We start from the raw sequence: 20,728 nt of genomic DNA on the forward strand, positions 1-20,728 counted from the left end.
ACACATAATTTTTCCCATAGCCCATTTAATGCCCAAGTACCACACCAAAGTGTATCCAACAACAGTAAGACTAGTGGCCAGAAAAGTGAGACAGTCACAGAATATATTGAGTCAATTATTTATTTGTGCTCACAAAATGCTTGAATGAAACCCTCAAAGACAACTCTACCTAACAAGAATGCAATGAAGCCTAGCACCAACCAACACCAGAGGACCTCACACTCCTGCTGCAACTATGACATACACAAACTGAATTGAACAGCCAGTCCAGACATCACAGCTCAGCCCAGCAGACAGGCTGTCTCTCAATGATACCAAAGTAACACAAATCACAGACATATCCACTTAAAAAAAAAATCTACTAAATTTTTGATGAACCAGGAACACAAATTTGTTTTCCAGAGTACTGCTAGCCTACCAGGAAACCAACAGCTTCACAAAATCAAGTTCTGCCAAGACAATCCAAATGTCCTTAAATCAGGCTCTGGAAGGATATCAACAAGGGAAGACAAGAAGGAGAAAAAAATCCCTCCCCCTTCAAAAGAACCTTGAAAAGACTGAGACAACCATCAAGGCAGAAGAGCCTAACCAATAATTCCACAAGAATGGCCTCACATTCCTTCCTACAACCACATCCTTAAGTCCCGGGGTGAAAATAAGGGAGCTTGGTGTCCTCTACCAGGTGACAAAGTGATGGTGTGGAGCTTCCCATTACTCTAACAAGGGCTTAGCCAGAGCTGTTTAGAGGTGCACAGAAGAGAACTTGCATTAAATTCCAAGGTAACTGTAAAAGGTTCCCTCTGTGCTGACACAGTGCAGGCCAGTGCATCAGGGTACAAATTACTTGGCCACTTCCCATTGCCTGTGCGGATGTTTCACATCTTATTCTGGTGCTGGGATGGGTGCCTTTGGTGAGCTCCAGTTCATATGACATTTCTAAGGCTGTTCTCAACACTGCTACTGGCCATACCTGCCCTGCTCTGTCAGAAGATTCAGTTGAGAAGATCAGTTAGTGAACTAGCAAACTGTGCAGGAAAGGAGCTTTATGCCTGGCTGTCACAGAATACCACTGAGTGCAGACAAAGGCAAACTGCAGAGGGGACAGGCCCTAGGAAGGGATGATAGTCCATCCCAAATCTCCTATGCATTTAACTGTCCCATCTGCAGCCAGGAGTGCTCCCCCCCCTTCCCCAGAGAGAAGCAGCTGGATCAGACGCACCGCACTGAATTGTGGTGGGGATCTCCATGGCTCTCCGGCGCTTGTAACGCAGTTCACTAGACGGAGGCTGGTTCCAGTTTGCTGATAAATAACCAAATTCATCCCAGAACTTGATGATACCTCTCTGGGCTGGAAAACAAACCATATTCTGCTCAATATGGAGTCATTATCACAAAATCACCATCTGCACTTCTGGCTGACCTTCAGCCACCCAAATTTCTCCTTCCAGACTCTGGTAATTGTGAAGTTTCATTACCTATTGCAACATCCTTCCAATACTGAGCCAAATGCTCTCCCATGGCCTTCAGCAAGTGTCGATACTCCTTGGCATCAGCAAAGTCTTGTTTATTATGGGTTGGCTCCAGAACCAAATAGGGCACATCCACCACGCCTACCACTCCTCCACATGCCCTGGAAGAGGGACACAGAGTGACACAGAAGGACACCGATTAAACCGACAGGCTGGCAACATGAACTGTCATGCAAAATGTAAGATGGGCTCAAATATTTGTACTTGCTGTCAAGACCTATTTTGCCTGTCTCTGGAATGAGGCACTAGTACTACCAGCACCCATCAGCACCAAATGGCAAGCTCCTCATACTGCTGCAGGGATGGCTAAAATTTGTGTCAAGAACTCTCTATCAAGAAACCAGGAAAATATGAGGCAGTACTAAATATAATTTATTTGTCAGAATGCAAACTGAAGGCTGACAAAATGAGCAGGCCTCAGGCTCAGGAAGAATGATTAATGCAAAACATGGTTATTGCGCAGCCTAAGTCAGATATAGAAAAATGTGCCAAGCTTAAGCAAAGATTGCAGAAAAATCTGCAGGACTCACATGCCACCCTCCAGCTGTGGGCCCACCTTCTCATACATCTTGATCAGCCGACTGCAGTTATAAATGAACATGCCGTCCAGCTCACGCTGCTCAATGTTCACCCCAAAGATAAAATTCAGCTCCTTGGGCTCCTTCAGTGCCCTGTAGGGGACAAAACAGAGCCCCTAGGGATGCTGGAAATAAAGCATACTATCTGCTGGTGTTAGAGAGAGGGTATGGAAGGCCAGCACCCTTGAGCATTAAACTGCTACTTCTGAAAAATACAAAACATTTGCTGAAAGAGCATTACAACTGAATATGAACAAAATACAAAAACTTTGCAATACAAATACTAATTTAGGCTGGACAGAGAATTTTTCAATTGAATATGTTTTCTCCTTCAGAACAAATTCTGGTTTTTACTTCAGATGTTTTTATTCAGTGAATTAGTTTTATGAGAGCACTGTTGCATCCAGACTGGTCCTTTCCCATGATATTTTGGTTTGTATTTTCCAGCTATATATCCCTTTCTAGATAAAGCATGGAAATTCAGATTTCAATACAAAACTACAGTCTTGATATTCTGATTCTAGGAAGTTCTCCTAATTCCAAATTTCACAAGGCTGCTCCTTAAGTTCAAAATCTGGAGGATACAACATACAGCCCAAGCAGAGCTCCTTTTTCTACAATGTTAGGATACCAATTTGCATGATTTCTCCCTTATCTATGCAGCAGATGACTCCAAGAAAAGTTGGCCTCGAGTATGTTTGTGAGCCCACAGGATTTCTCAATCTGAATCTTTGGTTACCAGGAATTCTATCTCCATTAAGGCCAAAAGCCTTGAGATTTTGATCTTTTTGTGCTATAAATCAAACAAAATCCCTGTGTCTCACAAACAAGTCCTGCTCTTCAACATACTAAATTAATCAGGTTCCACAGCTTCCCTGATATCCACGCTGAGAATTTTTCATAAGAAGGATACTCAGCCTCAGTATGGAAGTATCCTCAAATATGAGGCCCAAACCAGTAACTACTGCTAGGCATAGCCTATACCATGGTCCTGCCCACCCTTCTCAATTTTGACCTGCTTTATATTCCCCACCTACCCCCATCAAGTCCTTTGCAGTTATGTACCTTATCTTAATGAGGAATTTAACTTCTGCTTAAATGGTTAGCTGAAGATAGTGGAATTCCTTAAAATGTTCAGTTGACTGTCTACTAATATCAAATATTAGGAAGACCTGCACCACACGCACATGAACCCTACACAATGATCACCTGCAGATATCAGATCTGAGTCTGTCTTAATGGTGAAACTTTTCAAAATAAATACCAAAAATAAAATTCATATTCATTTTTTGTTTAAGGCCATCATCCCTCACACAGATGCAATGGTACCCTGTGACACAGCATCATTTAAAACAGGTGACTGTAGTACATTCCTAGGAAAACACCTGAAATAGCAGTTTTCAGTAATTTCAAATCTAAACCTTTGCCAAGAGGGGTTTTGAACACTGCCAACTGCTGGGCTGGAATGTGACCTGTTGGTCTCAGCTCATTGTCGTAGAAAACCATGATTCAAGAGCATGAGCAAGTGCAGCAAAACACCCATCTCAGGGATTAATTTTCTTTTTCTAACTTCTGGAAAAGAATGTAGAGCCTTATACTTCAAGAAATAGCATGTATACTTGAGGAAGCGAAGGGAGTCAACCACATCCTTATTGATGAGCATCGAACTCTGATTTATTGATCCAATATGCACACTTTTATAATCGTGTTAATTAAGTTCATACATATTGCAAAACCCAAGCTCATTATTGGCTACAGATTACACACCAACCCTCCTCTTGTTTTCAATACCTGTGGTTTGTTATTGAGACCAAAACTTGTTTTTCTCATCCTGTTATTAACTGTTCTCAAGGCCTCCATGTTTGTCACTCTGCTTTCCCATCACTATCCAAGGACAAGGTATTTACTTGTTATTAAAAAACAAGCCTGAGAACTTTGCTGTTTACAGGAACGTGTCTGAGAACTTTGCTGTTTACAGCTGCCTTTTACTTTTCAATCAGCTGTATATTTTCATGGCCTTTTTTCCTTCAAGCCATGTCTGAGCAAAATTCTCCAACATATACTCACCTACAAAACAAAAAGGACATTTCATTTTTATCAAAGAGGACAGGAAGTAAAATTATCATCCAAACCATGGAAAATGAAGTGGTGGGTCAAAAGCCAGGGATTTAATTACTAGAAATTTAGTACCTGTCCTACTGTCTGGATTCAGAGCCAACCTGATCTTACATAGCCTTTGGAAACCTGAAAGCACTTCTTTCATTGATGCACCCAGCATCACGGAAACAGCAGAAAACTGTCCTAGGACATCCTCTGTAACTCAAGAATTTTCCAAAAGACAACAGGGATTGCTTAGTACAGAAGTTAATGTGCCTATTATGCACATCTTTCAGGATATTTTTTGGTTTTCTGAATGAAGTACAATGCAGTAGAAAAGCATAATCCTCTGATCTGCTTCTGATCACCAGTGATGAATGTAGGGACACAGGGAAAGCCATGTACCTGCCCAGAGTGGCTTTTAGCTGCTCAGCTTAGTAACAGGAAGAAGTATTTTGCCCATGGGCAGGAAGGGCAGAAGACTATTCACAAATTTTTCGTTGCACACTAATATCACCAAACCCAAGAATTAAAGAACAAAGGTGTAGATGGAAAAGTATGTGGAAGCTGAAGGAAATAGGTTCTCTCACAAGCTTCTGTATCATTCAGATCCTAGCTCTAGCACTTTTAATTTAAAGTTGTATTTATTTGTTTCTTTTCAGCATCTTAAGATCTCTGACAACAAGTCTGCAATAGTTCTGACCTAGGCAGCCATGTAAATGGGCATGCATACACATAGGGAATGGAGATGTTCTGTATCCAAATTCCCAACTTCCTCAAACTCAGCATGTGTTTTAAGAGCATTTGTTTCTGGTTTTCACTTCATTTGAGAAATGCAAAACAAACATATATGAAGAGTGAAATATTCCTGTGAGTACATCAAAAACCAAAGTTAATTGCCACCAGAGCTAAGCTAGAAGAATGCCTTGGGATTTCACAGCACAGACTACACCAAAACTCAGCCTTTTTTAGAAAGCATGCCCAAAATTCCTAAAGCTGTTTCATTGTAACTTGCAAACATTTGTTCATCAGCCTGAATCTTATCTGCAAGTGAAAAAGCAAGAGTGAAAAAAACTGATATGAAAATCAGGTAAATATTTACAGCGAACAACCCAATCCAGAGACCCACATGTCTTTCAGCAGGTAAGAGGGGAATACCAGAGGTAACCAGAATAGTGCCCCAGCTGCTCAGTTTAACAGCCCAGGTATATAAGATGCCCATGGATATTTAAGCTTTGAGCTGAACCGAAAATACATGCAAAACAGGAGAGCTATATGAGCACCTGGAGCAAACAGCCTAGGTACTCCAGAGTTTGGAAGCCCCTGCACTCACCGCTGCTTTGCATCCTTAATCCTTTTCTTGACGTCAGCCTCCCGCCGCATGGTGATGGCAGAGTTCTGGACCTGACGCAATGTCACCTGCAAACAGACATTGCATAGTCAAGCTGGGAAATTCATAAAATTCACTCCATTTATGATATTCTGCTCTTTCAGAAAGAGCTGAGAAGTGTTTCAAGTGTAAATAAGTCACAACTGGTAGACAGTGACAACCAGTGTGACTCCAGAGGTAGGGCAAACTTATGCTAGGTTTGGAGGAAAATGTCTACATGTAAAAAGAGGACTAAGGAAATTGAAAACAGGGGCAATGGAGCACAAGGAAACATCCAGGGCACTTGGATACTATTGTTTCCATGACATACCAATAGCAAGCTCAGTGATTTTAAACTGGTGTTACTTGCTGACCTTCTAGTGCCCCTGCCAGCCCTCCTCCCAACTCCTGGCACCAGGGCTCAGCCTTGCCCCTCAAAGCCACAGTCCCACTGGAAGGAAGCAAAGAGGCCCTCTCCAAAAGCCCCTGCCCAAATGCTGCAGAGACAGCTGCACAGGCAGCAGGGAACAGCCAAAAGGCCCATAGCTCTAGTTCTGTTCCACGGGCCACTTCCACAGAGGCTGTCAGCAAACAGCACCTGGAGTCAGGAGGTCACCTTCTCATGCAGGATATATTGGGTGTGTAGGCAGGGGAATGCCAACACACTTCTCACTTGGGCGGCACACAGTGTGAAGATGGTGAAACACACCCAGTGGTGATGAAGCCATGGAGATACCTAAATGTTGCTGGAAGTTCACTGCTGACTGGAGCCACCACCTGCTTAACTAGCACACGGCATGCTGCCATGGGGTGCTGCCTAGTCAGCATCACTCCACCACCAGTGCTCTGAACACCCCTTGGTGCTCAAAACACGACATGCTGCCAAAAGCACAAGGCTCACCCTAGACTCCCGCGTGAGATCCCCTCCGAGGCGTAACTCGAGGGCACGGGCTTTGCTCTCCGCCTCGCGAGCCTTCTCTTCCGCTGAAACATACAGAGACAAGGATGCTGTCAGCCATTTGGTACAGACAGACACCATCAGGCATTCACCCAAAGGCACCCAGAGAGCCTTTGCTGCCCTGATGTAGATGTATTTTTGTGATTCCTTTGTACAAGGGTACAAAGGAAACACAAAAATATACAAAAATCAAACCTTACATGAGAGGGTTTGAGAGGTACACCAAAAGCACTGGGCCAGTTCACAGAATTACAGAATCAATTAGGTTGGAAAAGACCTCTGAGATCATGGAGTCCAATCTATGACCAACACTACCATGTCAACTGGACCACAGCAATAAGTGCCACATTCAGTCCTTCCGTAAACATCTCCAGGGATAGTGACTCCATCACCTTCCTGGGCAATTCATTCCAATATATAATGATCCCTTCTGTGAAGAAATTAATCCTAATGTTCAACTTAAACCTCTCCTGGCGCACCTTCAGACTATGTCTTCTCATCCTGTGACTACCTGCCTGGGAGCAGAGACCTACCCCCACCTGGCTACAGCCTCCTTTCAGGTAGTTTTACCTGAGCGTCCTTCTCTCTAAGCTAAACCACCCCAGCTCTCCTCATAGGACATGCACTCCAGACCCTTCACTAGCTCCATTGCCCTTATCTGACTTACTTCAAACACCTCAATGTCCTTCTTGAAATGAGGGGCCCAGAACTGGATACAGTACTTGAGGTGTGGCCTCACCAGTTCTGAGTACCAGGCAGGGGGGAAGAATCACTTCCCTGGTCCTACTGGCCACACTATTTCTAGCACAGGCCAGGATGTCATTGGCCTTCTTGTCCCCCTGGACACACTGCAGGTTCAGTGATCCCTGCACACCCAAAGGCACCAGGCTGGTTTGGTGATGGCAATGTGTGACATTTTAGGACCAATGGGACCTGTTCTCAGCACTGGGACAACAACGGACACTACTTTTCAGTACCATACACTGAACTCCACTTTTAAGTGTCATGAAAGCCTCACAGACAGCTTCAGGGAAGAAGCTTCTCTAAATCCTACTCTTTGCATCTTCTTGAAAAGCAATGGGAGTGTGTGCTCAAGACATGCCCTGGCTATAGAACTCAATGTAAAAATAAATTCACCTATGAGGATTGAGGCATACAATAAAATCTGTTTAAGCTTCATCTTACCAAGTCTATCTTGCCAGGCTGTACTTCCTAAAGGAGGAACAGGGAACATGGCAATTCATACCATTTCATTCTGCTGCTTTTCTTTGGGGCAGGGTCACAATCACACTGCCCTCTGGGACGCTGTACAGGCTGAATGTGGCACCATCCCTTGTATATATGACCTGCAGCCATGTGCAGACATGCCTAAAGCAGCTCTGACACCGGGACAGAGGACACATGCCTCCAAGTGATTTATGTATTTGATTTACGAAACCTACCAGAAGATACAGGTCACATATAAATTACTTACAACTTCCAAGATTCCTCCTTCACTATAGTATTTTTGCATTAAGGGTTAGGAAGGGATGCTGCTTTTTGTGTTATATTTCTGGAGACTTAATGCAGCTCTAATACAGTTTAATGCTGTATTTATATGCTTGTGTGATATCTATATGCTGAATAACCAATTATGACAAACTGAGTTTTCCCTGAGGATTACAGAACTTAACAGGAAAGGAAGATTAGATGGGCAAAAGGTATGCCAGGAAGGATTGAAACCAAACAAACCAGGGCTCCCTTGTACACCCAGACCCCAGACTCTTTACATTAAGTGACAGAATAAAAATCTACTTTTTTAACTGCCTTAACAGGAAAGGTGCAGAATGAAAACACAGCCAGAAGCTCATAATATCTTAAAGGTGAGAGAAGAACTGTAGGATGACAGGGCTCAGCCTTCTGCTGGAGTGGGGGAAAACTGCTGGGACTCCAAAGGTTATCCTGTACATCTGCTACTCAGATGATGAAATGGTCTCTGGAAACAATGTACATTCCTTCCACTGCATGAACATAAGCCTGTGTCATCTGTAGTTGCTGCAATAATTCAGTTCCTGAGCAATTCCAGTGATCCCAGAGGCCGCCAATCCCAGGTCACATCATTCAAGGGTCTAGTCGTCCCCTTAGCAACAGATGAATGCATACCCTGACGACTCACCTATCCTTGCCAAGTGCTCTGCTTTCTTCACCTCTTGCTCTGCACGGGTCTTGAAACGGTTTGAAGTGTACTTGTACATCCTGTGATGATCAAAATTTATTAATCAGCAAACTCAGCAGTAAGGTCAAATCAAAATTTCATCACTGCATGAGAGAACAAGGTCCCCACATCCTACTCTACTCCTCCCAATAGATTCAATAAATGGAGGAGGTTTACATATCATGAACGGGACATTTTTGGATGAAGCTGAGCAAAATCTTTTTATTTCACAGATATTTCAGTAGTAGCTCCAACCACAATATCCTCTCTTCTTCTGCATTAACCAGTGGGGGTGAAATATATCCATATTCTTGTAGCAAATCTCAATACTTAGAGAAATAATTTCTTCAGAAGTAAAAAGGAGGAGTGAATACATATGGAAAGCTTCTTAAAATGCTCCCACCACAGCTAAATAACCTTTCCTGTGAAGAGCTGTCCACAGGTGCAGTCTGACAGCTCCATCTCACACAGGGCTATCTCAAAGTGGAACAACAATTTGGTAAGAACTTCCAAGTTTCAGGACACTTCTTTGTGTTTTGTATCTGACTCACAACCTTGTAAATTGTGCTGGAGATGAAGCAGCTTGTTTCACCTTCCCTGTATGCTAACATGCCAAATACAGATCCAAATTCACTGACTGCTGCAGAGTGAAAGATTGGTGCCCGTGAGGCAGAAGTTCATGAATGTGTATCACCTCCAAGCATGTCACAAGGAAAGATGACACCTAGGACAAGCAGAGCCTGCAGGAACTCAGATCACCTTAAGACATGAGGGTTTGGATATACCAAGAGGATTAAATTTTCCAGTATTTAGCTAAAGCAAAAGCCACTAGAAATGCCGTTTTTACAGAAAGGCAAAACCACACGGAGATGTAACACTTGACTGACCAACTGACTGGAATCACACTTAGATCCTAATGAGAGACAAAATTCCCCCCAAATGCAGATAAACTGTCAGGATTTATGAGAAACAATCTTGTACTTATGAAAAGTTTTGTTTAGGTTTGTTTCTGTGGGTGAGCACACAGGGTACTGACATCAGACATAATCTCACCAACAGGAATCCCTTGCTCCCAAATCTAGAAAATTAATACCACAAGAGCAGTTCCCGGAAATACATTTTCCCGGAAATACATCTTCTGCTATTTTTAAAGATTTCCCCCCTGGGGAAAAAGCAGACAGGTGCTAAGACTTCCAGAAATCACAGTTGGTGATTTCATCACGTCAGGAGCTAAAGAGTCAGGATTTTGGTGGTGTCATCTCTAACCTATGTAAGGTTGATTAAAGCTATCTGGGGCCAGGAGACAGTACACTCTGAAAACCAGGCTGCTTTCAACATGTTGGCATAACTACATTACTTCATCCACAACTGCCTGAATTCTAAGGAGAAAATAAAAAGACAGAGAAGTAGAGCAAAGCTGAATTATCTCCCCATACCCAGCTCAGCAGGCAGGGCAGCACTTGGGGGGACCGTAGGGACAGCACTCCTTTGCTGTAGGGAACACTGTAAGCAACTGTTGGATGTCCTAGATGATGGCACTGTGAACCATCACGACCTTCAAGACACTCATTCCAACTGCCTTGGAGTGTCCTTGTGGAGGCACAGGCCTTGCATGTGGCCCGGCTATTTCTACCTGCACAGCCCATATTGCTAAACAAGCTCCAACAGGTACTGGGGAAGAGATGGAAGCAATCCTTCAGGAGACACAGGCCACTCCCAGGGAAGCTGGGAATGTGGCAACACAACTGCAAAGGCTGGTGAACGATCCACACAAAACCAGCCAGCCCCTGCCACCAGGATGTTATCAGCTCCAGAAAGGTGAGGAGAAGCCTCTCCCACAGAAACATGGGTGGTGACGAACAAAAAACAAGTGTCCTGCTCAGAAGATGCACTGTTATTCCTGAAAAACAGTGCAAGGGCTGCAAAACCTTTTTTCAGTAAAGGCACTTACATACCCTAAATCCACAGTGGATTTCTATTCATTGTCCACAAACACCAACACTGGAACCTGCAGACAAGCCACTGTACAGGCTTTTCCTTCAGAGACAAAGGCAACCTGACTGACAGCAGGAGGGAGGCCCCTCTGAAAGAAAAGAGCCCTTCAGATGTCCCAGACAAGCACACCAGCTACTCAGGCTGTAAGGCAGCAGCACCTCCTCTGTCTGTTCCCATCCCTTTGCTTGATCAGGAAGGTTCAGGATTTATCTGGCCCAGGCTACTGGGCCAGAAACACAGCCAAGCTAAAGAGCTGAGCATCACTGCTACATTTGCTGACCCCAAAGGAGCACCATAATGGAGGTCCCTTCCCCGTGCACTCACACACAAAACAATGCTGGCACAAATGCAAGGGATTGACCCAGTATTACCCTGCTGAGCACTCAAAGCCTAGTAGATAAATGGGGATGCTGAGCTCTGGTTTCAGCTCTAAAGGAAAAGCGAGGGCATAAGTGACCCTTTTCAGCAGGTTCAGGGAGAAAAATGTAAAAAAACCCGACACCTATGCCAGTAAAAGCAAAGTAACCACTTTCAGAGTGGACTGATTTACTGGTTTTCCCTTTGAAAAGAGCCACTCAAGGCAGATTTGAGCTCTCCTGAGGAAAAAGACAGCTTCCTCAACCTGCCCAGGGCACAGCATGGCATCTACCCCAAGAACAGTGCTGGCTCTCAGAACCCACAGGAAAGGCTTTGATGGCTTGTCCTGATGGCCACACAGCTTCTAGAGCCAAAAGCTGGTATTGGGAAGTCCAGCCAGAAGGCAGCAGTCTGGACAGTCTCCAGAGAGGCCCAGTAAAGCCACAATGATTGCCACAAGACTGAGAAGATTTACACTGTGCTCTGCAGGAAGGTCTTTACTGCTTTGTTGCAGGAATGGGGATCATAAATGTAAATGTCTTTACAATGTTCAGGAATTTGTACTGGCCTATCACTATAAGCAGATCTACAGGAGTTTGCTCACATGCAGCACAAACAGATCTGTAAAACACATCTGTCACCAGCACACATCAGCTTGGGGCTCCTTAGAATAGACTACTGACCACTTGAAGAAGAAGACACTGAAGAAGAAGAAGACACACTCAGAAGAAGACATGTTCCTCTGGGGTGACCTGGGACACCTAATATTGTCATGACGCTGACAGCATCACCCACAATGATGGCATCCTGTCTATAAGTTTCGCAAGAAGCTTGTCTCTGATGAGACAAAAATCTGTGTCCTCCCCCAGTTTCTCTCCCTAGTACTTTTGATGAACTACAGCACAAGCAAAAGCAGCACAAGGCCCTCACATGTAGATAAAACACAGTCAAAAATACAGAAATCCAGAGATTCTCTATCCAGTAAATCAGGATTTACAGTGGCAAGTTCCCTGCCTTCCGCAGGGAAACAACTGGCCTGCCAGCATGAGGAGCAGTGAGTGTGTAACATTCTTTTATTTTGGTCAGGTTTCTGATACCATTTCACACAGTCTCATGTAAGGAGCTGAGGAAGCCTAAGTTAAAAATCAGCCAGGGTCTTCAGGCACTGTCAGTGGTGTGACACTGGCCTGTGGCTGCTAACAGTGCCTAGTAGGCTGGGTGAGCCCAAAATGCTACTCAAAAAATCCACAAATACTCTACAAAATTACTACTATTTGATTCAAATAAATTATGCCAGGGTATCTAGAATGCAGACTGTGTGCTCCCAGAGACAGTCTACCTCAATCAGACTGAAATACAGGTTTCCGCTCCCATGCCAGTAACCTTTTCCAGTCTCTCTTCAGCCAACTGACAGCACACCCCAGCTCACAGTCACATTTTTTGTTTAAGGAAATCTAAAAGGAATATAGGGAAAGCTTTTTCTCAATCTCTATTCAAACCCGGATTAGCTACACATAGAAGCAACAGTTTCAAAGCACTCCGTCTAGTTTCTTTTTGGAAATAATTCTAACACCCACCTTCTGCTTTCCTTCTGCTCAACAACAACAACATAGTTACCCAACAGTTTTGTATGAATATGGTATTTCATACAACCAGGATCTTAATTTCTTTGTTTGCTCTGAAAGGGATCCAAACTGCACCAATGACTCAGGCAACTTTCAACAGCATTTGATTTTCCACAATATATCTCTCTTCCCATGATGTCAACACCACATGCCATTCTCTTATGGTCTGATTCTGTGGCGTTAGAGTCAGGAATGGAATTATGCAGGATACACCTGGAGAGCAAAACACTACATCTTTTCTCTAACTCCAAATGGTCCCACAGATCTTGGATCCAACACTTACCTTGGCTTGTAGAGGCAGCATGAGAGTCGTTTGGTTTGTACTTTGTGTCCATTGATGAAGATCCTCATCCTGGGATCAATATAAAGCACAGCAGCATAGGCACGGAAGGAGCGGCGCTCCGGCTTGCTGCAAGAGAGACATCTACTTCAGAATATGCCCAAGAGATACTCTTAGCAAAACAGACAGGTGAAAGAAAAGGTCTTTCTGTTTTAATTACCATGAAACTACATTAAGTAAAGCTTTTCTTTAAATTTTTTTGACCTATGTCTTCTCCAGACTCTTTGTTGAGCTGTACATCATAACTACTGCTACAAGAAACTGATACTCGTGTTACTGCAACCTGAAGAGGGAGTTTGAATACATCTGGATAATAATGGCCAAAGCTATAAACTGGCCTATTAACACTAAAAGTGTGCCCACCTATCCAGAGCATTTCCACCCTTCAGCGAGTCAGTCGTACGCTGCCTCAGAACCTGCACTACTCACTGACACACATGGTACCACAATACCAGAAAGAAGAGGCAGTGATCAGTGGCAATCACGCCTGCCTTACAAACAGGCATTAAATATGCTGAGAACCCTCAGAGGGCCCCAAGGAATTTGCTCAGTAACATCACTCTAATACATAGACAGAGCTGCTTTACAGGGCCTGAAACTTCCTATGGAAAATTCAAGCACTGCAGAGGAAAAGCGTGTAATCTCACCAAAAACGTAAAGCTTGCTAGGTGTGCCCATGGAGCTCTGGGACTTAACCAAGCATTTGGCTCATTTCAGCTCAGTTTTTTGTTTTCAGGCTACAGGTGATCAACTCAGCAAACACTCAGCTGTCTCTAAACAGGGGCCTGTGCTCTTCCAGCTGCCCTTTGAGCACATCCTTCTTGCCCCTCTCCAGGAAGAAGTGCTCCCTGACAGATGTGATGATACACCCCCCCTGCCTTACATACTATCCACCCCCAGAGGCTGACCTGTGCAGCACCTCATGTTTTGCCACAAAACTGAACACCAATTTAGGAGCAGCACTGACTCACAACCAGCTCTCATTCTGATGAAAACATCTTTGATAGGTGTATAAAATTAAACATAAAACTTAGAGCTCCTTTTCTTATGGTGCCTAAAGGACACTGAGTTTTCTGCTTTGGCGAAGCTGAGATCAGCCATTGCAGGCATTCAACCCAAACACAGCCACAACACACATGGGCTGACACACACATGTACACCAAACAGCTGAAGAACAAACTACAGATCTTCTAAATTTCCTAATTCACTATAAAATGAGAATCTTAAAAAAAACCCATGCACATAGTATATAGCCAAACCCTACACCAAATTTGATCAAGGCCTGTTACACCAGTCACACTTACGTTCCCTCTGGGGGTGTTTCTGCCATCTGAATATCTTGAGGGTCAGAAGTCACATCCAGCTCTGGCTCTCCGTTATCCATTAGTTTGAGGTTAAAGATGATCACCAGAGTGCCTGAGAAAGTAACAAGTCAACCAGGTGAATCCCAACCAAACCCCAAATATCTCACTTGTGACCTGCACCATCCACATGTACCTTTCTCACCACGTATCTTATTGAACTGGTCCATCACTTCCCATTCTGATTTGAAAGGGGAATACTTGTAGATGAGCTCCGTCTCAATAGCAAATTTCTCCATGTTGTCCGTCAGGGGTTCACGGTTCCGTGCGTTCCAGGTGGGTAGGGGAACAATGACCTGCAAATCCCATTGTATTGAGAGTGACTCAGGCTCTCCCACTCCAGTCAGCCCCTCCTGCAGGTCATGGTCCAGTGACTTACCCCTCCTGACAGCCCCCTAAGTCACCAGGAAAGGCCTTTCCAGCTCTTCAGTGGTTTGCATGTCTGTCAAATGCTCACAGACCCTCTTTGCCAGCCTCTGAGCTGCCTTCTCAACATACCAGTCTCAGAGTGAACCATTCCCAAGTTACATGTATGGTACTGGCTACTCACACACTCAAGGCCTTTTTTTCCCCTTCTCATGTAGCAACTTTCATAATACTAAAAAAAAAACACTCTGGCTTAATTCCTCTCTTGAACTCAGATATCCTTCACTCATATTTATCCTGATCTCAGTCTTTGATTTTTTAAAGGATGCTAGCAAGGTGGCTTCTGCCACGTAGAGTAAAAATATACACAGAATTCTAAACTGCAGCTGTACATCAAGGACACAAATCCCATCCCAGAACTGTGGTCAAGCCAAAAAAGTAGCCAGAGCTGCTGTGGGAATTAGACTTACTTTACTCTTCCCAATCTGCTTCAGTCATGGGCTGGCTACCAGCATGCACTGACTCTCCCCAGCTTCACCCTTCAATCCCTCCCTCATACCAGAAGATGCTTTCTGAGATACCACCCCAGTGCAAATTTAAATTATCAACCTTGCCTGGAACAACAATGCCTGAGTTATTTCTTAAAATATACAAGTTTCTTATAGGTAGAACTATGCTGACTTCTTATTAAAAATCAAAAATATTTGTAAGAAGATACACCTGCAGTAAATGACCCGTGGGTAGCAATTTCAAACATCTTTAGTTCTCTACACAAAATCAAATCAGCACAATAAAATTAAATACATCTCAAACTCAAATTTTGTGGGAAAAGAAAAATGCATGTCCTGAACTTAGCATAAGCACACCTTTAAGTGACTGAAATAAGCCCTTCAAACTTGCTCTACTCTAGAGACTTCTGAATTAGAATTAAAACCAAAAGGAAAAAAAATGTGTTGACTCTGCAGAAGCCCTACAGTATAATGCTAAAAGAAAACCATACACTGATCCCACCAGAGTCACAAACAGCTCTGAGACAGACTCTTCTGTAAGAGCTAGGCAAGTTCAGATGAGGCAGCATTCACTATATTAGTTCATTACAAGAAGCACATGCAAACCTCGTCGATGCCTTCTTCCTCATGGAATGTCCGTGATAAGAGGAGGCAAGTCATGGTGTTATCTTTCTTTGTGAACAGGATAAAATCCTTCCCAATCCGCATGGAACCCCTGTAGGCAGAGGTCAAACTGTGTGTTACACCTGATGCACCATACTGCAGGCCACATTGCTGAGCTTTCTTCCCATTACTTCAGTTAAGAGATGCCAAAACCAGGTTAGGCAGAAGAGCTGAAACAGCAACTATCATTTCTCTCTAAACACCTCATTCCTTTCAGAAGGCATATCAATGTGGGCATTTTCACAATGTTTCAAAACATTTAACACGAGTCACAATTAAAAGGTGCACAGCGTTGCAGACTCATACTATGTAGAAAGTTTAAACAGAAATTAAAAAAATTTAAAAGACAACTGAGGTGAGATGTGACAATAACCTTCAAATCTTTGAGCAGAAATGTCAGTGAGCAAGCAAGCACATTCCTCATTTCACTGTATCCAGAATCAAGTGCAGCAGTCTGGAGACAGAAAATTCGTTTCCTAACCTAACTAAAGCCTTACTGACACTGCAGCTAAGGCAGCTTAGCAGCTTGTTGTCACAAAAAGGGACAGTCCCTTCCTTCTCCCCACTCTCCTAAGTTATCCTGTTACCAACCTCATCCAAAAACACCTTAACAGGTAACAATTAACATTGCATCAAAAGAAGTATTGGTGTTATGTCAGCGCATTTCTCTTCAGACTGCCTTAAGTCCATACCACAGCAATTCCACAACCTACCTTTTGCATATGCTAGGGCTTCAGGCAGCATTTCTCTGATGTAATAAAGTACACCTCTTGCTCAAGTTTAAGAAAGGACAGAGATCTCTCCTGGAAGCAACAGTCAGGATCTGGGATCTGTCCTGCACTGTAGCTGAACTGACAGTGTCTCAAGATCCCCTAATTTTTCCCCCCAGGTTACTGAGTCCCACTGATTTCCCAATAGGATGCATAGAATCAAGGCGCATGGGTGAGCACAAAGCAGAACAGCCAGAGTAAGTCACAAAGTCCTGTAACGTTCCCAAAGACACAGCGAACTTCTTCCTCTTTCCTAGCAAATCCACTCCAACCAGTGTTGTGCTCCTCTGCACTTAATCCTACCCTTCCTCTCATTGCTTCCATCATTCCCCTTCTCCCTGCATTTGTTTGGTTTGAGAACAAAAAGAAATGGTTTAAGTCCATCTGCCTTGCACCAGATAACTTTCCTGTTGGGAGGCTGAAGTACTATTTTGCTGCCTGACTGTAACAGGAAGATGACCATTTTGTTTCCAGCTCTTCCGTTATTTTCCCCAAGCTCTTCCATTATTTTCCCCAAGCTCTCATCTGTACCCTCTGCATTGGGTAAACACAGTCCCAAATCACTGATGTCAGCTGTACAGAGCCTTCCTGGCCACTGGAAAACTACAGCAGATATTGAGAGAGCTCTTGTCTACCAAAGCAGGGGATCTTAGAGCTCATCTGCTTTTTTTTTTCTGGGAAGAAAGCTATACACCTCTGAGCAAAAAGTACACTGATCATCTGGACTATGACCTCTCCAACCTCAGGAGGTTGGCTCTTGTACCTACGATTTCAAGCCGTTTCCATACTGCCCGATTTGAGTTGACTCAGGTGATCGCTTGGCTGATTTACCAAACTGGATAACACTGGCAGCTTCATCTGCAACAAGAAATAAGGAACAGAAAAGGCTTATTTCCGTGTACAGACACACACAGACACATCTTTTAGATAAAGAAGGAAGGTAACTTCTTTACCCTGGAAATAGGCCAGAAAAAAGGCCAGAAGCCCAAGCTGAAGCTGCATCCTGAAATTGTACCACAGAGCCCTGTGAGACACATACTGTTTGAGGGCACTGATGTTACCAGAAGATCTGTACATGTGCCATGATGCTGACAGAAAGAGTTTTAGGTTTCAGTCTAGTTCACTGTCCCATCTGAACTGCATGAAGACATTTCTTTTTGCAAAAAAAAAAAAAAAATCCACAAAAATAATCTATTGTGTCCATCACAGTTGCCAATTCTTCTAAATTAAGACCCTGGGATGCAGTGGGTCTGTTGTATCCCATGTCCCATTGACACCTCACACTTGAGAGCACTGGCACTAGAGCATAAGTCAGGACTATTAAAAAGGTCAGAAATCCAGAATAAACACTGCTATTTCTCCACAGTGCTGAACTTAACACTCTGGTTAATTAAAGCACTAGGAGGACACAAGCTAACTTTGGCAGCAGATTGCTGGACCCCTGGCAGCAGGACAGCTGGGGAGAAAGTCAACACAAGCCGGTCCTACAGCAATTAGCAGAGGATTTCATCAGCACAGGACAAAATGAAAGGACACAATGGCTTTACAGCTCAGAGGGTCTGTCATTTTTAGTTCCAGCCCCTTTCTACTGTACAAGGGATAAAGACTTTTAACATCATCCCTAGGACAGATTCCTTTCCCTTCCCCCAAGAGATAATAATCATTTAACCAGAGTTTACTGGGAGAAATAAAGTTTAATTCCAGAGACAAGGAACACAAAGTGCCTTACTCTGAAGGCTAAAAACAAATGCATACACACAAGCTATAAGGGAGCACAAGACATCACTCACCCCACCAGGCAACTACGGGGAGGCTGAGCCCATGGACAAGCTAGATTTCAGCATGCAGGAGACACACAGGCCTATCAGCATTGACCAGTTTTACAGTAAAATATTCAGTACTAACACCATTGGTCTGACATGGCATCACTGAGCTGGTGTCAGAACACCATTTTCAGTTGAAACTATATTCAGATTTAAAGACACAAATACAGGAGAACAACTGTGCAAATACTTTGCTGCCTAAACTGCAGTTGTTCTCAATGGAACTCCACAGCTATTCCAGAAACAGCTTTGGACTGGATAAGGGTACCTCTACCTTCCCTTCAGCCTACTGTACTATTTTCTAGCCAAAGAAAGAAAACACTCAAATGTCTTGTATTTGAGATCTGGCTAAGGATGTTGGTGATGATCATCCTCATCACCATTATCATCCAATTGATGATGATCATCATCATCCAGTTATTATTACTCTAACTACTATTACTGTGTTATTTTTAAAGCCTGGTAAGGAAAGTAGATACAGGATATTAAAAAGAGAAGGACTATTGGAATCTTTTTGCTCCACAAATATTTTTTCAGTAACTATTTCTAAGAAACTTTTAGAAAGCCTAAAGAGGGTAAAGAGTAATTATCCAAAGCATGTCCCCTCTCAGGAAAGATGATCAGATGGTTTATCACTCATTGTTGGATGTCTGAAATCACCCTATTATGACTCTTCTTTCAGGTCAGAGGGATGAAGGTGATGCTGAGCAGAGGGGAATGTGAGGTAGAACCTCTCTCCAAGCTGTCTTTAGGAGAGATTTAATATTTATATCCTCCCAAGAATCAAGACACAAATTTTTTCCCCAGCTCTTTATAGAGCTGCTCTTTATAGGCTCTGGAGGGTGTTTCTACTTAAGGCTATTTCTGTCACACTATTTTTGTTTTGTTGTGCCTCAGAGTTACTGGATTTAAAAAAGCCAAACTCCCCAGCAAGAAAAATAGAGAAGGGAGATCTATGCAAAACAAAGAAGAGAAAAAACAAGCTGAAGAAATTCACTCAGATGGTCAAGATAAACAGGATTTAATTCATTACCTGGGGGGAATTAGCCTAAAGCCAAGTTGAACTTTCCTGAGGATAGGGGAACAAGGGAAAAGCTGTGACATCCTTTGTGACTGTAACAAACACAGGACACCAACCCCACATGGGGCAATGACTGGAAACAGACAGTGACTGACAAATCGCTTTGATATATGTTCCTGTAATTTGTTTTAAAAATCTGTTAACTTTATAGGAAACATCAATGTTTAGGTTAAAGATTTAACCTTAAAGAAGGTTAAAGAGACATTTTCTCCTGAGAATCGTGAAGACTTCTCCCCTGAAAGTGGCCCCCAAGAGTCACTGTCCACACACACAAGTGCGTACACACTCTAAAGTAGGAGTTGGAGTTCCAGTTAAACATTTTTCCTCACTATTGTGAGCCTTGGATAAACAGTATTTTTTAAATACAAATAAAGCAACTACTGAAATACTAAACAGCAAATACTATATACTAAAATATAATAATGCAACCAACACACTACTACTTAATTAACTGCTTCCATTAAAACAAAAGCTGTTTTGAGCTTCCAAACTTCAAAAACACAGTTGAAAAAAAGCAAGACTTGATATACTTGCTTCAATCTCTCAAAAAGCAACAGAACAAGCCCTCTTAAAAAGTATTAGAAGCCAGACAAGGCAGGTAACTGGGCTAAGTCTGCAGAGATTTACAAAGGCAAGTGACACCTGACTGATGTGTCCTTATGGAGACAGTAGTGGGTGTTGTTTGGCTGGACTTCAACAAAATGTTGGACACAGTTTAACACAGCCTGGTCCTGGACTAACTGAGGAGACACAGACCAGGCAAGTGGTATACAAAACAAGTAGGGAACTGGCTCATGGGTCATGCTCAGAAGTGATCATCGATGGTTTTCACTCCAGCTGGGAGGCTGTCACAAGCAGACACTCCAGGGACTGATGCTCTGCCTCATACTGCTCAACATCTCCATACAGGAGCTGGACAGTGGGGTGCTTTTGAATCCTCACCAGCTTCACTGATGGGGGTAAACTGGAATGCTTTTTTAGACACCTGGACTAGCTGAAATAGTGGGCAAGCAAGATTGTGTCTGAATTTCAGGGGAACTGTGAAGTCCTGCACCCGGGATTAAATAACCTAAGAGCCCAGCACAGACTGGAATCTGCAGGTTGGGAGGAACA

The 20,728-nt window shown here is 43.3% G+C and overlaps 1 protein-coding gene across 2 annotated transcripts in view; it reads right to left on the reverse strand.

The window, feature by feature from the left end:
* Positions 1 to 20,728, reverse strand: part of MORC2 (MORC family CW-type zinc finger 2) — a 49,696-nt gene that overhangs the window by 15,730 nt on the left and 13,238 nt on the right. The window contains exons 5-15 of one of the 2 annotated variants that reach the window (XM_054288512.1): positions 17,479 to 17,569; positions 15,885 to 15,993; positions 14,540 to 14,699; positions 14,347 to 14,458; positions 12,986 to 13,111; positions 8,687 to 8,766; positions 6,475 to 6,557; positions 5,538 to 5,623; positions 2,060 to 2,200; positions 1,476 to 1,630; positions 1,220 to 1,348 (exon numbers count right to left, since the gene is read on the reverse strand). In XM_054288512.1, coding sequence (XP_054144487.1) covers positions 1,220 to 1,348; positions 1,476 to 1,630; positions 2,060 to 2,200; positions 5,538 to 5,623; positions 6,475 to 6,557; positions 8,687 to 8,766; positions 12,986 to 13,111; positions 14,347 to 14,458; positions 14,540 to 14,699; positions 15,885 to 15,993; positions 17,479 to 17,569 — 1,272 coding nt within the window. Of the gene's footprint in view, positions 1 to 1,219; positions 1,349 to 1,475; positions 1,631 to 2,059; positions 2,201 to 5,537; positions 5,624 to 6,474; positions 6,558 to 8,686; positions 8,767 to 12,985; positions 13,112 to 14,346; positions 14,459 to 14,539; positions 14,700 to 15,884; positions 15,994 to 17,474; positions 17,570 to 20,728 lie in introns of those variants that run through there. The other variant, XM_054288513.1, reaches the window with a different exon arrangement.

Source organism: Melozone crissalis, unplaced genomic scaffold, assembly GCF_028551555.1.
Source record: "Melozone crissalis strain CALT ecotype California unplaced genomic scaffold, PUWL_Pcris_2 ptg000063l_1, whole genome shotgun sequence".
NCBI classification, from domain to species: Eukaryota; Metazoa; Chordata; class Aves; order Passeriformes; family Passerellidae; genus Melozone; species Melozone crissalis.